The 17,648-nt window shown below is 43.0% G+C and overlaps 1 protein-coding gene across 4 annotated transcripts in view; it reads right to left on the bottom strand.

Annotated features, from left to right (window-relative positions):
* SGPL1 (sphingosine-1-phosphate lyase 1) overlaps positions 1-16,386 on the bottom strand; it is a 69,168-nt gene extending 52,782 nt beyond the window's left edge. The window contains exons 1-2 of one of the 4 annotated variants that reach the window (XM_033209639.1): positions 16,211-16,386; positions 15,435-15,504 (exon numbers count right to left, since the gene is read on the bottom strand). In XM_033209639.1, coding sequence (XP_033065530.1) covers positions 15,435-15,461 — 27 coding nt within the window. In that variant the 5' untranslated portion in view covers positions 15,462-15,504; positions 16,211-16,386. Of the gene's footprint in view, positions 1-15,434; positions 15,505-15,818; positions 16,031-16,151 lie in introns of those variants that run through there. The other 3 variants (XM_033209640.1, XM_033209641.1, XM_033209642.1) reach the window with 3 other exon arrangements.
* Between the last annotated feature and the right edge of the window lie 1,262 nt (positions 16,387-17,648).

The following is a 17,648-nucleotide window of genomic DNA, read 5'->3' as shown; positions in this document are numbered from 1 at the left end:
TAGCTGACTTAACATACTACTGACACCCAATCACCAAACGTAATGGCTACCAGGTATTCAGGTAGTGGTGAAAAGATACCCACCGAGCCTTCCTGGGAAGTGTTAGAAGTCAGGGCCCAGTCACGTCACTCTACTAGATATCAAATCATTGTTCCTGGCTAATATTTTTTCTTTGGCCAGATATTAATCAAAATCAAAATCTTCTACCCCACAATCTTGCAAAGACGACAGAATTTGTTATTTGTTTTCCTGAACTATTCAACACTCAATACTTCTTCCAGAAGGACCATAAATCTGAGCTTTAAAGCGGGAATGGGCTGTTGAGGAAAAGAAAAATCTGTTCTACCCAGTTCAAATGTTACTCTAAGGACTCAGCTTCAGGTTAGGCAGTGAAGTTAAGATACAGAAGAGACTCAGAGAGTTAGTATATTTATTCTTATCAACTTCTGCACCACCCCCCAAAAAAACACAGAAAGCAAAGCTAATTTAATCTGATTTTCTTTCATATTACAGTCTACAGAACTCAAGTAAACAGGTAAGAAAACACTATTGTCTTTATAGCCTCCAAAGGCATTAAAGTTTATCATCAAAAACACATCACAACCCGAAAGGGAAAATCTCCTTGGGTCATTAAAGAAGAACTGAGCAACAAAACCAGCCAGCCATTCCAAGCAACCAGTAGTGACTATGAGAAATGTTTGAGGAAACTGAATCATCAATTCTTAGGAGACAAAAAGAAAACCACATACTTCCCCCAAAATTCCACTATGTGAGTCAAGAGATCCAGTATCTGAGAAGTTGGTCTCAAAAAGTTTAAGAGTCTACATTTCCCCTTCTAGCCAGGCCTTGCCAGATACGTACACTTGGTACCGTTCCCCAAGCACTAACTGCTCTACACTTAGCACAGGAGTATTCAGCCAAAGCATCTTTCCATCCCTGAAATAAGAAAAACATCTTGGCCACAGAAAGGACACATATATGAAATGTTTCCAAGTCATCAGAAGCGCACTCATGGAAAACTAAAGCTTCTAAGTTCCTAAAAGCTGACCCCGAAACACTGCTAAATGGTCACTTTATTAATTTACTTGTGGTCAAGACAAGTGAACGCAGACGCTGATTCTGTTCAGTAACAATTCTGAGCACCTCTCTTCTGAAATACATTTTTAAAAGTATCAGGAGGAGCCTATACTAGGAGAGAAGACTAAAATGCATAAAACTGAATTCAATAAGCAGAGCAACACACTGAAGGACACAGAGGTAAGAGCAATTACCAGTTATATAGGAAAACAGACTCCCAGCCTAAGGCAAGCAGGTAAGATATGGGGGGAAAAATATATAAATTTGCACATGGAATGTTGCTAAGTTTGCTAGGAACTCCCAGAGTCTCCAACAATAAATAGCTAAATGACTTTCTGTGCACATGTATAGAGGTTATATTTCAAAGTACAAACCAGTTTCACCATTCTCTAAAAACTAGAAATGATAATTTCCTTGGATAATAAGCAAGATCTAGTGGAAAAGATCCCGCATTTCTCACACAGAAAGAAGTCTTAACTTCTCTGAGCATATCAAGACTGGGAAAGAAGGGCAGAGATTAGTTGACTTCTCCCGTCCCATACTTATCTTACTAACAGAATTCTCTGTCTTTGTCACGGAGTTAAGACACTTAGACTTTTCATAACCGTTTGTAGAAATTCCTTCCCTACAATAGTCACCCTGCTATTAGAGATGAGAAATACTGAATATTTGCAGAGAAGTGTAACCTAACTAAAGCTATTTCTCTAGAGATTTCCAACATGTAAGCCTGCTCAAAAGAATAAGCAGGGACCTATCCCTAGGACTCGGACCTTCAACCTATTTAAACACCCTTTGGAAAGTGTACCTTCGAAATTACCAAGAACCTACTTTTAAAAGCTGAAGTAAGCAGCTGAGTAAATTTAATTTAAAATTAATATTTGGAAGAGTTTCAAACGTTGTGATATCTGTTGAAAGTGAGCGGGAAAGTGTGCTTCTGTGATGTTATATGTATATATTGGCTTTCATCCACGGTTCCTGGTTCATAACCCCATAGCCCTTGTTACAGTCTTCTGTTATAGTGTTGGGGCACCTTGGGCCTCAGGAAACAGAATCTCTCTCGACCTTCTCCTGTGCTCCTTTTACCCGCATCAAGGCAAGACTCCAGTCCAATTGTGGGCCAAAAAACTCTTATTCCTGGGAGGGTTGTGCCCCATATTCTGGGGAAAGGAGGCTGCACAGAAAGGCCAACAAGAACCTGAACAGACAGGCCGTGCTGGGTTTCCGGTCAGTCTATTAGTATGAGATTATGCCTCCTGTGTCCAGTCACATTTCTACATGGTTGTCAATCGTGCCTATGTAATGAAGCCTTCATAAAAACCCAAAAGGACAGGGTTCAGAGAGCCTCTGGATAGCTGAACACATGGAGGTTCCTGGAGGGTAGTGTACCCAGGGAGGCATGGAAGCTCCACACCCCTTTCCCTATACCTTACCCCATGCATCTCTTCATTTGTAACCTTTGCAGTATCCCTTAAAATACACCTGTAAACCTAAGTAAATGTTTCCCTGAGTTCTGTGAGCTGTTCCAGCAAATTAATCGAATTCAAGAGGAGGTTGTGGGAACCTCAACTTGAAGACAGTCAGTCAGACATTTCAAAGGACCAGACTTGTGACAGGTTGAGGTTGGGGAAGTCTTGGGGACTGAGCCCTCAACCCATAAGATCTGACGCTATCTCCAGGTAGACGGTGTCAGAATTGAATTAGAGGACACCCAGTGATGTTTACTGCTTGGAGTGTGGGGAAAAAAATCCCACACGTTTGGTCACGGAAGTCTTCCATGTTGATTGTTGGGGTGTGAGAGTACAGGAGAGAGAGTGTTTTCCCTACGGCTTCCAGTGAAAAATTATGCATTATCTGGGATGCCCCTCCGGGTTACCAGATTCTGATTATGAGGAGGCTGTTTACAGCTCTGAAAGTTGTAGATAACTGACAGCAGTGCAAAGTAATCTAGATCCCTAAATATGCAAATTCTGCCCTGCCAGGGAAGGGTTCAGCTGACTTTCCTCCCCCTAGGACAGAGAGTTGTTTTGCCTCTATTTGCACATTCATTTGATATTCCTGATCTATAAATCAGCAGCTCTTTGGACTTTCCCTTTGAACCAGTTACAACATCTGCCTGGTTTCCTCTTTTGGAGTAAAATAAAATATTCAACATATGTTCATTTTATATCTGTATGAGAGTCAGGATATTAGTTTTGAAAATTATCTTTTAACAAAACCTAGAGATCTCTGCTGTTCCACAGACTCCTCTAACCCCCAGAAAATGCTTGCAAACATAAAATCTTATATAATTACAAAGAATTCAGGACATCCCAAAGGCCAGTCATAAGGGTCCATATTCCCCAGTTAACAACTTCTGTTCTACAATAAATCATAGAAATAGCCTCAGTATTACCAAAGGTCCTACATAGGTAAAGTAAGCCCAAGACCCTGTGTCTCCTGTAGGTGAGAACAAGAGACATTGTTAGATATATCCGTTACTTAAAATTCTGTAGGAAAAGCCCTCTAACTGCAATAAAAAGGAGTGTAGCTCTGATCCATGCTCCAACACGGATGAACCTTGAAACCATTAAGTGAAAAAAGTCAATCAGGAAAGACCACATATTTACTTTATGATTCTGTTTACATGAAGTGTCCTGACAAAGCAAATCTACAGAAAGTAGACTGGTAGTTGCCGAGGACTGGTGAGAAGGAAATAAGGAAGTGACTGCTGAGTACTGGGTTTCTTTGGAAAACGTCCTAAAACTGATCGTGAGGATTGCTGCACAACTGTGAATATACACACAACTGTGAATATACACACAACTGTGAATATACAAAACACCAGAGCTGTACACTTAAAAAAGCATCATGACCTAACAATTCCATTTGTGTTCACTAAATGTCCCTTCAGCTAAGAAACCACCTAAGATTCTTTGGATTCACAGGCTCTCTTTTAATAAAAAATAAAATTTAAAAGGCCTTCTGAAAAAGTTTCTAAATGTGCCAAGCACCGCAGAAAGTGCAATTCCAGAAACAGAGAGTAAACCTCTAGACTCCAAATGAAAGCAACCATAACTACCTAAGAATAACTTCTCTAAAGGTATATTTTTACATGTTTATAACCAGGATTATTAACTGCTAAAATGATGAACTTTTAAAGAATATTATTTTTTTCCCAGCAATTCCTAAGCACATACTGTAGCAACTACCCAGATATCTGAAAAGGACAGTGACCTTTGAGTATTCCCCTGAACTGTCACCTCACCACTACTCTTGTGGACTTTGACAGTCACGTTAATGTGTTCTACAGAAAGGCAGCTGTGATGTCCTAGAAAGTCTGGACTGGTAATCAAAACCTTCGGCTCTAATTTTAGCTCTCACTTAGAAGCTGTGTGATGTGTGGCACAACACTAAACCTCTATGCAACTGGATTTTGCTCATCTGCAAAAATAGATGCCATTGGGATAATTCAACAAAAAGTTCAGGAGGAAAAAAAAGATACCACCATCCACTCACAGGGTTGTTGTGAATATTAAATGAGATAAGGTAACAAGAAAATGACTGCAGATAATAAACACTCATTAAATATTTGGTGAACCTGAATTCTCTGATGATAAACATTTTCCTTTTCTCTTCAATAAGCAACAAGGAAAAGCAACCTTCCCAGTCACAAAGGACCTGGAAGAGGCTTTAGGCAGTTTGATTCCCATGCCTATGTTGCTTTTCTTACGGACGGTGGTAATAAAACACACCTAGTAATGAGCTATTTCTCAGTTTTCTAAGAAAGATGTTAAGTCAACTCTTAACCTTCAACAATCTATTAAATCAATCAGAAGGCTTTGAGTGCCCTCTGGCCTACCTATAAAAACAGGATTAAATCAGTTACCTACTACCTTTACAGATCATAAAGCTCTGTGTTTTCAGTCATCCAAACAGACTGTTGGCTCCTGTGGTCATGATTCTCGGGAAAGCATTTGAAAACGTCTTCAGAAAGGACTGGGTAACAGAGTCTCAGGCCTTCTTCCACACTGGCCCAATACAGTCAGACAGGGAGCAGACTTACAACTATGAGGATAGTTGCCTTACATCCCCTTTCAGAAGAATGTGAAAACAGAATTTTCAATTTGCCTCAATTGTCTCAAAGACTCGGTGCCATTAAGACTGGAACTCAATACAGAATTGATCTATTCCTTTTTAGACCCATCTGCCAAAATGAATTCAAAAAAATGAAATTAAATGCTTCAGCGAAAGCCTCCAAACAACATGGTCCCCCAATATTGAGTATAAAGTGTTACTACAATAGCCACTAAAAATCTAAAGCATTATAGAAGATTATGATTTTAACCTGAGAATTAACTACTACAAATATTTTAAATTCTGCCCTTAACACGGCCCTTTTCATAGTTAAAAAGAACTAAGGTTGCTTTGTTCCCACCAATTGTGTATTAACATTTATAGACTAGATAAACAAGAATGTAGTAGGCTTTACTCTCTGGGGAAATTACAGAAAAGGAAGGGCATTTCATATTTTAGAATTGCCTGTACAGGCTGGGCACGGTGGCTCACACTCATAATTGCAGCACTTTAGGAAGCCAAGGCTTCTCAATGAGGATGGTAAGAGCCCCAGAATTCAAGGCTACAGGGAGCCATGATCGTACCACTGCACTCCTGCCTGGGCAACAGGGTGAAACCCTGTCTCAGAAAAAAATAAAAATAAAAAATAAAATAAAAGTGCCTATACAGCTTCAGGAAAGAGCTCTCAGTGCTCTCCTCCATGTGTCGTAGATGACAGAAATTTAACATTTGCTGCCCAAAGCTAAATCAATAAGTTATACATTGAAACTCTCTGGGAGTGTAAATTAGTACAACCACCTTGGAAATCTGGCAGCACACATTACCACACAGCAACTCTACGTTTTATGTTTACCAGGACATGTTCAAGAAGGCAGCAGTGTCATTCACAATAGCCAAAAAACTAGAAACATAAATGTTCTACAACCAGAACAAATTCGTTACAATACAGTTATACATTGTAACACTACACAGCAACAAGAAAGAAAAACTAATGCTACCTAAGAACATGACTGAATCTCACAAACACAATATTGAGCGAAAAGGCCACTCACAAAAGAGAATATACTGTATGTTTCCACTTTACGTAAAGTTCAAAATAAGCAAAACTAAGCAAAACCTTTGGTAGGTTTCAACTGGGAAGGGACATTAAGAAGCTGGCTGGAGTGCTGGAAATGTTTAATATCTTGATCTGGGAGTATATTCATACATAAATATTTACTGACCTAGATAATTAAGATTTATGCCTTTTACTGTATGTAAATTGGACCTCAAAAAAAAAAAGCCCTATGATTGTTTTAAACTCAAAAATGACTCATTCACTTTATGGGATAACAGAACAAATCACTGATACATAAAGCCTGAATAACGAGCTAGGACTGTTCTGCAGTTTCTGCCTATACTAACAGGCAACTCATTCATTTGTCATACATTTGCAGTTTCCTATTTCATGACAAAAAGCTGATGTAGCTATATTACGTTATGTCAAAAAGCAAATTATATGAAAAGTTCAACTTACAAGATGTAATAATTTTAAATCTGAATGCACTTAGTAACAAAACCTCAGCAAATATACAGCAAAATCTATTAATAATAGAACTAAAAAGGAGAAATAATTGACAAGGCATATGACTTGAAGAAGCAGCCACAAAACAGAAAATCCAAGTGGTCGGTAAACATTGAAAAGAGTACTTAACCACATCAATTATCAGGAAATACATATGGAAATTACAATTACATTTATCTGCTTACCAGATAGGCAAAAAATAAGCTTCATAAATATCAGGTTTGCCAAGTTGGGTGGATATAACTCTCATATATTGTTGATAGTGGTATAAATTGTACCGGCCTCTTTAGAAAAGTTTAACAATATCTAGTGAAGTTAGGCATGTACGCCTTTACAATCAGCAATTCTACTCCTAGGCATAAATCCCAGAAAAACTCTTGTACTTGTGATCACTTGTTATATAAGAACGTTCATAACAGTGATGTTTGAAAAAGCCTCAAATTGGAAACAACCCAAATATGAATTAAAAGCCAAACGGATAACTGCAGTTTAGTCACACAATAAAATACTATATATACAGCAATAAAAATGAACTTAAACTACATGCAATAACATGGATCTCATGAATACTGAGCAACACAGGAAAATCACAAAAATAAAAATACATATGTATCCATTTACATCGTTTAAAAAAAAACACACTAAACTTAGGATGCATACACAGGTGGTTAAAACTATTTTTAAAAAGGCAAGGGAATAATTATAAAAGTCAGGACAGGGTTATCCCAAGAGGGGAAGAAAAAAAATATCTGTAACAGGGTGGAGCGTACAGAGTTAGAGATAAATGGTTTATTTCCTAATCTGGTATCGTTGTTTTCTTATTGTTCATTAAAACGTAGATATGTGCTTTCTATACTCTTCTGCACATATAATAAATTCCAAAATAATTTTTAATTAAAATGGAGGGCAAGCCCTTCTTTTTCTCTTTCCTCTTCCTCTTCACGAATGAAACACGAACCTGACAGGTGGAGCCCCAGGCAGCTACCCTGGCCCCAGAGGGGATGCACTACTGACAGCAGAATGACAAGACAGAAGCAGCCTGGTGCCTCAAAGACCCAGGAATGGCCTTTATTGACATGGCGTGGCATGGCATGGAACTGTATTGGTATTGCATTGTATTCTATTGTATTGTAGTACTGTATTGTTGTGTTGTATTGTATTGTATTGTGTTGTCATTTTTTTGAGACAGAGTCTCACTCTGTCACCCAGGCTGGAGTGCAGTAGCGTGACCTCGGTTCACTGCAACCTCCACCTCCCAGGTTCAAGCGATTCTCATGCCTCAGCCTCCTGAGTAGCTGGGATTACTGGTGCCCACCACCACACCCGGCTAATTTTTGTATTTTTAGTAAAGACGGAGTTTCACCACATTGCCCAGGCTGATCTTGACCTCCTGACCTCAAGTGATCCACCCACTTTGGCCTCCCAAAGTGTTGGGATTATAAGCTTGAGCCACTGCGCCGGGACAGTTTTCTCTTAAATAAATATATTTATATCTTCTAAAAAATCTCTATTCCTTCAGGTTGTTCTGTTATATACACTCAAAGCTAATTCTAGCTGATGCATTCAGTGATCTGGACACACGAAAACTTTTCTAAAACTTAAAGCTGTCCAACAGTGGAAAGAACTCCCTGAGAAAGCATGTAGCCCTCACTCCTGACAGGGCATTGTAGAGGGATCCCTAGGCAGCAAGAAGCTGGACTGCAGGACTTCTAAAGGCCCTTCAGGCAATTAAGATTCTAAGGCTACTACTGGAACAAAGCAGCTCTGGGCTTGCCAAAGCTGTGGCAACTGTGTGCCTCTGAATCTGTCCTGTTAAAATCAGTGGGAACATTCCCTTTCTATAATAATCCAGATCCTATCCGCCTTCAAGATTCTGTTCAAGAATTATCTCCTCACTTGTGCCTTTTAAGACAAACTTGACCTCAACTCCAGCATGCTGGGTGTTCTCCCCTCCAGATGACCTCCTCCTCCAGATCCTCCATCCAGCGTTTTCCAGCTCGGCTATGTGCCTGCAGATGCCACCCTCTGAATTAAATCAACCAGACTCCTTAACCTCTGGTTTCCAGTTGTGTTAGACCAATGGGAGGCTACAGCAGGAGATCAGAGGGTAGGAAAAGAGTTTCCAGTATTTATTCCCCTTGATTTCTTTCCTGCTGGGTCACTGGCTGGCATTCCTACAGGTTACCTTCTCCTTCATCTCAACTCTCTCAAAGTTCCAGAAACTACTCCCTTCCTTGCCCTCTCACAGGCTTAAGAGTGTAATCCCAACTACTCGGGAGGCTGAGGCAGGAGAATCATTTGAACTCGGGAGGCGGAGGTTGCAGTGAACCAAGAGCCATTGCACTCTAGCCTGGGCGACAGAGCAAGACTCCATTTCAAAAAAAAAGAGTGATAATGGCCCTCCTGTTGCTAGCAAGCCCCTAGATGTTTCACCTAGATGTTTTCCTTAAATCTGCTCAGCCTTGTAAATAGTGCCTTGATCCCTTAGTACGCTGTTGGATTATGCCAAGATATGACTGATATATCCACAAACTACTCGCAGTCTTCACTATTCCATCTTCTCAGAGGGCCCCTATCTCCCCTTTCCCCACAGCATGGTTTTCTCTCAGTAACTGGGTTCTGTACGTTTACGCATACAGACTGATTCATATCAATTCCCTATGGAAATTCTTAAACCCAGGCTGATTCTCAATTCTGCCACCAATGTGCACAAACTGTATATAATATTACATTGTATAAAATCTAATTAAGAAGGTAAATATTACTAAGAATTCCTGACACATAGACTGAAAAGCTAAGTCAAATACTGGGATTCGGATTCTGTTTATAACTCCCTTTTCCTTTAAACCAAAGGCTGTGGAAATGATTATAGATCTGTTTCATTTACAACATTGGGAGAATGCCAAATACAGTGCTCACCCTGCAACGGCCACTCAAATGTCAACAAATTTTTTAACGTCCTATCAACAATCCCAATGAATTTTCCCTTTCTTCTAGCAAATCCTACAAACAAGACACAAGGCTCAAATAATAGAACAGAGCTACTAAGGTCAATCTTTCAGTTTATTGCTTAAATCCCATTTGAGATTCAGAAAGAAAGCATCCCTGAAAAAGATTCAAGGGTCAGAGACAAAGACGCTCAGGGACCTGGAAAGATTCAATTTTCGAATCCCAAAAACAAAACTGAGGGAAGCTTGCTGTTTGCAAATCAAGAAAAGAGTGGTGCAGAAATGTTGCAAAGGAAAGCATTTCTTAAGAATTCTGTACTGCTGGCCTGGCACGGTGGCTCACGCCTGTAATCCCAGCACTTTGGGAGGCCTAGGCGGGTGGATCACAAAGTCAGAAGATCAAGACCATACTGGCTAACACGGTGAAACCACATCTCTACTAAAAAAAAAAAAAATACAAAAAAATTAGCTGGGCATGGTGGCGGGCGCCTGTAGTCCCAGCTACCCGGGAGACTGAGGCAGGAGAATGGCGTGAACCTGGGAGGCGGAACTTGCAGTGAGCCGAGATCACGCCACTGCACTCCAGCCTGGGCGACAGAGTGAGACTCCGTCTCAAAACAAATCTCAAAACAAAAACAAAAACAAAAACAAAATTCTGCACTGCTATAGAAGATCATGCTGCACCATCTCCAATATACATTCCTGAGCACCAGGGCTTGACCCATGGGCAAAATAACCCCAAGTAAGACAGTAAGAGACATGTTAACCTCCAAAAAGGGAATCATTCCCCCAGCCATATGAAAGCATAGACTACACAGATATCCAGGTATCTATGGTAAGAAACTTCAGACCAGTTTCTCACCACTATTGATATTCTAGGCCAGATAATTCTTGTTTGTGGGAAACTCTGCATTGTAGGATATTTAGCTGCATCCCTAGCCTCTACCCACCAGATGCCAGCAGAACCCTTCAGGTGTAACAACCCAAAATGTCTCTAGACATTGTCAAATGTCACCCAGAAGGCAAAATCGCCCCTAGTCAAGAACCACTGCCCTAGATAAGTAATTATCACTCAAATGCCACCTAGCACTACCAGGCTGCACATGCTAATCTTGATTCATCTATGAATACCAGCTAATTTAGTCATCATTTTCCGATGGGACAAAAAAAAGCCACCTAAGGGGTAGACTGGTTTTATAAAGTACATTTTTCTTAAAAACTACAAATATTTGGCAACTTGCAAAGTGATACCACCCTTTAGCACCAAGGAGGAGAGTACGAATAAAAAGGATGGTTGCCAAGAGGGGAGAAAGGCTGCTACAAAGCTACCTGACTTGGCCGGGCGCGGTGGCTCAAGCCTGTAATCCCAGCACTTTGGGAGGCCGAGACCGGCGGATCACGAGGTCAGGAGATCGAGACCATCCTGGCTAACACGGTGAAACCCCGTCTCTACTAAAAAAATTTTAAAAATTTAAAAAAGCTACCTGACTTGAATTCCCTCTGACATCATCACAACTCTCAGCAGATGAACATACTCATTTTATTCTCTATGAGACACAGGTGGAAAGTATTGCAGTCTATGACATGCCACATACAGCAAATGGAAAAAGGCAAGCAAACGATCCTAATCAAATGAGGACAAAATTGAGGGCAGGAACACACTGAGGGCTGATAGCCTGAGCCCGTCAGTCCGGATTCAAGGCTTGGTATATGTGGACTCCAGGTCATCTCCAGGTTTTCTCTCACAGCATACTGTCCACAGAAGTAGTTTTCAACCCTATGACCTAAAGTCCTTTTTTTATAACAAATATTCTGTAATGCCCTTTTGCTATTCTGAAATACCATTTAAAGATTATAATACTATATCTGCAGACACAAATTTTAACATTTCAATATAATTCGTTAAATGCGACATAAAGGAAAATAAAACACAATTGTTTTTTTTTTTTTTTGAGACAGTCTCGCTCTGTCCCCCAGGCTGGAGTGTAGTGGTGCAGCCTCAGCTCACTGCAACCTCCACCTCCCGGGTTCAAGCAATTCTCTAGCCCCAGCCTCCCGAGTAGCCAGGATTACAAGCGTGCACCACCATGCCCAGCTAATTTTGTATTTTTAGTAGAGATAGAGTTTCGCCATGTTGGCCAGGCTGGTCTAGAACACCTGGCCTCAAGTGCTCTGCCCGCCGCAGCCTCCCAAAGTGCTGGGATTACAGGCATGAGCCACCATGCCTGACCCAATAAACAAGAGTTAATAATAAAACATGTATTTTCAGACAAGACTACACTAGAAGAAAAAAGATTCCCTCCTCCCACAGTCCCCCATTCCCAAGTGCCCCCTAGAGGGCGGAGCTATCCTACCCCACCTGCTCCACACAGACCCTCTCCCATCAGTCCTAATGGTCAGCAACCTCTACCCTTACCAGGGGTAAGGACACAAAGTAGGCAAGAGGGAGGGATCTGAAGTCAGACCAACTGCGGTCAAACTTGGCTCCACCACTCAACTGCTGTGGTTACCCTCTACAGGCCTAGTTTTTCACCTGTAAAAGAATGATGCCAAAAGGTTTTTGTGAAATATAAGTAAGTACAGTATTCCTACACTTAACATGTAATACACGATCAATAAATGTTAGCTATCAGAGTTAACATTACTATTCCTGAATCCACCTTGCATTGTTTCCTAGCTTTTGCTCACTTATTCCATTAGCAGAAAAGATGAGAGACTGGATATCCATTTATCAGAGACACTCTTCAACGGATTCGTGTATAATACAAGCTGCACCACAGGCCAGGTGCAGCGGCTCACGCCTATAATCCCAGCATTTTGGGAGGCCAAGGCAGGCGGCTTGATCCCTTGAGCCCAGGAACTAGATACCAGCCTGGGCAACATGGCAAACTACCATCTCTACAAAAAAACACAAAAATCAGCCGGGCATGGTGGCACGTGCCTGTTGTCCCAGCTACTCAGGAAGTTGAGGTGGAAGAATCATCTGAGCCTCAGAGATCAAGGATGCAGTAAGCTGAGATCATGCCACTGCACTCCAGCCTGGGCATCAGAATGAGACCTTGTCTCTAAAAAACAAAAAGAAGCTGCATCACATGACTTCTAAGATTATTTCTAATTCTGAGATGCTGCACTGCACTGAGGTTATTTTTTCATTCACGTAGGTCCTTCCTTCCCAGTTGGAGGGCCAAGAATGTGTCTTACGTATCATATAAGTTAGAGAAACACCTCATAGAATGATGATTTAGTGTGCCACTGAAAACCCGGCCTTGGTTATTGGTTATTTACCATTTAGTTCCAAATAGTATTATACATTACAGTCAAGGAATGAATGACAACTTTTCCAGTGAAAGCACTTTATGCAACACATATGTTGTCTTCAGAAAGTGATGATTGCCTAGGGTCACTCGCATCTATGTGGATTAATTCCTTACAGCAACAAGCAAAGCAACACTCCTAAACATTCTAAATTAACAGGTGAGGAAGTGAAAGGTGGTGGCAACAGCTAGAGAAATACCTCAAGACAAAAATGATTCCGAAGTTAATTTTCTGAGTAAAAGCAGTCATTGTTCTGACTGTTAAAGTAAATGCACAGACCCTAGAAGTAAAAAGCATATCTCTGTGCATGAGGAAATACCTTATATTTAAAACCTATAATTTATATAAACATATCCTTCTGTAAGAGGATAAACAGAAACTGTCAATTGCTACAAGTCACTCTGCATTAACTATCCAAGATGTTCACAGCGGTTTTTTCTGGGTGATAAATTATTGCACGGGGTAGAGAGGAATGAAAGGGATGTAGGAGATAGGGGAGATTACCAAATCCCCTTTCCTTTTGCTTACTTATAGTTTCCAGTATTTCTAACATAGTGATCTTTTAATAAGAATTCTAAGTTATATAAGGGTATTAATTAAAACTGAAAAATCCATGAAATTTGGGGCAAGAAACTATCTTAGATGAACTTTTCATTGGGATCTGTGGATAACCTAAGTATTCATCTATGTCTCTCACATACTACCTAAAATTATCCTAGTTCCCTGCTTCAAATCACAACGGATCAAAACTTAGTTTCTCTCTTCTTTATCCACCCTGCAGACCTTATAGGTTATGCCACTACAATGTCAGTACCCAGTATAAGGAAATCTCACTACCAGTTTTTGCCAGTTTCCCAGTGACACCAACCCACCCTCTGGGATAGTGAGATAAAAAGAGAGAAATGAACTGTTTTTAAACCACTGATTTTGCACTCAGAGAAGTGACAAAAACAAACAAACTTGGCTGGGCACGGCGGCTCACGCCTATAAGTAATTAAGTAATTCCAGCACTTTGGGAGACCGAGGCAGGTGGATCACCTGAGGTTAGGAGTTTGAGCCTGGCTAACATGGCGAAACCCCATCTCTACTAAAAATACAAAAATTATCCATGCATGGTGGTGTGCGCCTATAATTCCAGCTACCCAGAGGCTCAGGCAGGAAAACCCAGGAGGCGGAGGTTGCAGTGAGCTGAGATTGTGCCATTGCACTCCAGCCTGGGCAACAAGAGCAAAACACCATCTCAAAAAAATAAAAAATAAACTAAACCCGGACACTTTATCTATACCACCATTTCAAAGCTATAAACTCCCCACAACTCTCACACTAAAAAGCCCATAAGGAATCATAAAAGTCCCAAAAATAAAATGTCATTTTGGTAAATGCACTTAGCAACGCTATTCTTCCCTGCTCAGTAAAACAGCACGGAAAGATCTCAGGAGGAGAGGAAACAGCTCTAAAGCAGGCATACCTCTCTGCCCAACAAAAGAACTTAAATTCAGACTGGTTCAATCCAACAAGCATTTGTTAAACACTTTGTTAAACACATTCAGAGCACCATGCTAGGTGTTTACACATCTCTAAACAAAGAAGACATGTTAATCTGCCTGCCGAGGTACCATAACTCTAATCTGGAAGACAAAGACTCAGATAAACCAATATATGGCAGACCCTGATAAAACGTAATAATAGAGGTTTCAAAACTGCTCTGGTAGTATGGGAAGGGATGGATTAAAACTGCAAGAATTATGAAAAAGAAAGCCAGGAGAGGTGACTTGTACTCCTAGTCCTACCTATTCCAGAGGCTGAAGCAAGAGGATCACTTGAAATGGGAGTTCCAGGCTACAGTGAGCTCTGATTATGCCTGTAAATAGCCACTGCACTCCAGTCTGAGGAACATAGCAAGCCCTATCTCATTAAAAAAATAATAATTTTGAAAAAGACTCTTCAATAATTTAAGTTCTACATACACTGTATTGATATATTTAATTCAGCTATTTATTCATCCTGATCATTCATCTAAAATAAAAGGTGGTTGGCCAGGCGCGGTGGCTCCCGCCTGGAATCCCAGCACTTCGAGAGGCCAAGGCAGGTGGATTACCACAGGTCAGGAGTTCAAGACCAGCCTGGCCAACATGGAGAACCCCGTCTCTACTAAAAATACAAAAATTAGCTCGGTGTGGTGGCGTGCGCCTCTAATCCCAGCTACTTGGGAGGTTGAGGCAGGAGAATCGCTTGAACCCAGGAGGCAGATATTGCAGTGAGCCGAGATCATGCCACTGCACACCAGCCTGGGCAACAGAGTGAGATTTCGTCTCCAAAAAAAATAAAATAAAATAAAAATAAAAGGTGGCAGAAATGCTCAGCTACCAAAAGTAAGCATCAGAGGTGAAATCTACACATCGGGATCCTTTGGACCAAAAAAAAAAAAAACGGAGACAAGTGCCTTCGAACCAGGAGGATGTCTGCAAAAGGCTCACCAACATCAGAAGGTCTGTACTAGGCATCTTCCTCTTCCAGCCTCCTCTCCGCGATCCCCTTTTTCAGACTCTGTAAAAGGGAACCAGGTTTGTTTACGTCTAGAGCTTTAAACTGTCTCGCCGGCCCGCCTAGAATCGCCAGAGCAGCCAAGTTATGGTTCTCTCCCTCCTTTGAAGGCTCAGATTTCACTCCAGATATCACACTCCACCCCCAGCACCCCAAACCAGCGAATCAAAATCCTGCTGCAACTAGGTTTCCCTCCCACAGTTGATGAAACTAATCCAGACCCAGACTCCCACAAAGCATTCCACCCAGGTGGAAACTAGGGGAAACGCCCCGTCTGCGCGCGATCGGGGTGCGGAGCCCAGCCCAGGCCACCTAACCCGGGCTGAAGGTGCCGAGGGTGCCAGGGTCCTGCCTCCTCGCACTCCCTTTAGAAGCAGCACGGCCTCGTTCTCGTTGTCACCACCCCCTCCTCACAGCCTTCCCCTCCCGTCGGAGGACCAGCAAATCCTGGCCGCCCACGCCCACTCCTACCCCGCGGCAGGCGTGGGCTCCAGACCCGCCCCACCGCGGCCCCGTGCCCGCCCGCCGTCCACTCGCTTGGACCTCGGTTGCAGGTGCCCACGCCTTCAGCCCGCCCCCGCCCGGGCTGCAGCCGCCCCCACCCCGCCTCTGCGCGCCCCCGGTCCACCCGGCCCCTACCCTCTCCTCACCCCGCCGCGCCTCCGTCCCGACCCTCACCGCCCCCCGGAGCCCGCGGCGGCCCCTCCACCTCCTCACGCCGGAACCAGCTTCCCGTCTCCTTCCCTCGAGCACCCGGCCGGCTCCACCTCCCGCGGCTCCCTCAGCGCGCGACAGACTCGCAGGCCGCGAGAACCAGGATCCCGTATTGCCGCCGCCGCCGAGATTGGAGGCCCGGCAGCCGCCGGCCTCGCCCCTCCCGGAAATGGCTCCGGGGGCACCGGCCCGGCTCCCGGACCCTGGCGTGCGCGGCCCCGCTGCCACCAGCCGCGCGCACGCCCGGACCCGGGCCCCACGGCGTGTGCGCGCCGCCTACTGGCCAGGCAGCGGGCTGCACCCAGGCCCTCCCCTGAATGTCTCAACTAGGCCGTCCTGGGGCGGCTGTGGGATGCCGACGGTCACAAATTCTCTTCCAGACTGCCTTTAACAAAAAACTTCCTGGTCACATTTGGTCACTTGGAGCCTCCTGAGAAAGTAGGTCTGCAGGACATTGTAGAAACTAATCCAAAACAGCCACAGAGTTGGGTCTCTTTCCTGGGCCGGGGACTTCATTTTTCCATCGAGGTCAGTGGTGCCTGAAGAAAAGCAACATGGAAACTCATTTAAGGGAAATACCATCCTCATCCTCCCCTCCATCACGCCCCCCCTCCCCGCGCCCCAGAGGCTACTCTGCCATCACTACTTTCATGAGCAGGGCTAGGAATCTCCTTATACACAAGTGCAAAGGCCCACTGGGATCACAAAGCTCACCTTCATTTCCAGATGAAAAAACTAAGTCTCAGCTGGGTGCAGTGGCTTACGTCGGTAATCCCAGCACTTTGGGACGCTGAGGCGAGAGGGTTATCTGAGCCCAGCAGTTCTAGATCAGCCTGAGCAACATAGTGAGACCCCCAGCTCCAAAAAGAAAAAGAAGAAACTAAGTCTCAAATAGGTTTCCCATGACTTGTCCATGTTGTCATAACATGGCTTTAGTGGAAGCAGAAGGCAGTGCAGTTACATGGAACCAACTGACATTCAAGATTTTTTTTTCCAATAGATCTTAAAATGACACCTAGATAGACTCTTGAAATCTCTCAGACAAAAATGGCACTAATGAGGGTACCCAATTCCATCCCCTTGGAAAATGTTGCCATGACACTAAAATTAGGGCATCATCATCACTACCGTCATTATCATCATGTAGTGCTTTCGGGATGAAATGTACTATCACAGCTGTCCTCCTCTGCATACCCCAACAGCGCTTCCCAATTCCCCCGCCAGAATGGTTAAGGCCCTGAAAGACTATGAACAGGTTATCTTTAGGCCTCCTCACCCCCATTCCGTCAGAACTCCCAGACATCTCTGCCATCCAGAGCCCCCGACTCAGGCATGAACACCCCCATGCCCTTACCCCCTCACTACTGTTCCCCAGCAGACATGCATCCTCAGTGTTTAAGGGTCAGAAAATGTTCTGGGGCCTCCTGCCAATG

This window comes from Trachypithecus francoisi, unplaced genomic scaffold, assembly GCF_009764315.1.
Source record: "Trachypithecus francoisi isolate TF-2019V2 unplaced genomic scaffold, Tfra_2.0 Lachesis_group9, whole genome shotgun sequence".
Classification (NCBI taxonomy): Eukaryota; Metazoa; Chordata; class Mammalia; order Primates; family Cercopithecidae; genus Trachypithecus; species Trachypithecus francoisi.
Note: the sequence above shows the minus strand (reverse complement) of the source record. Positions and strands in the feature narration are given on the sequence as shown.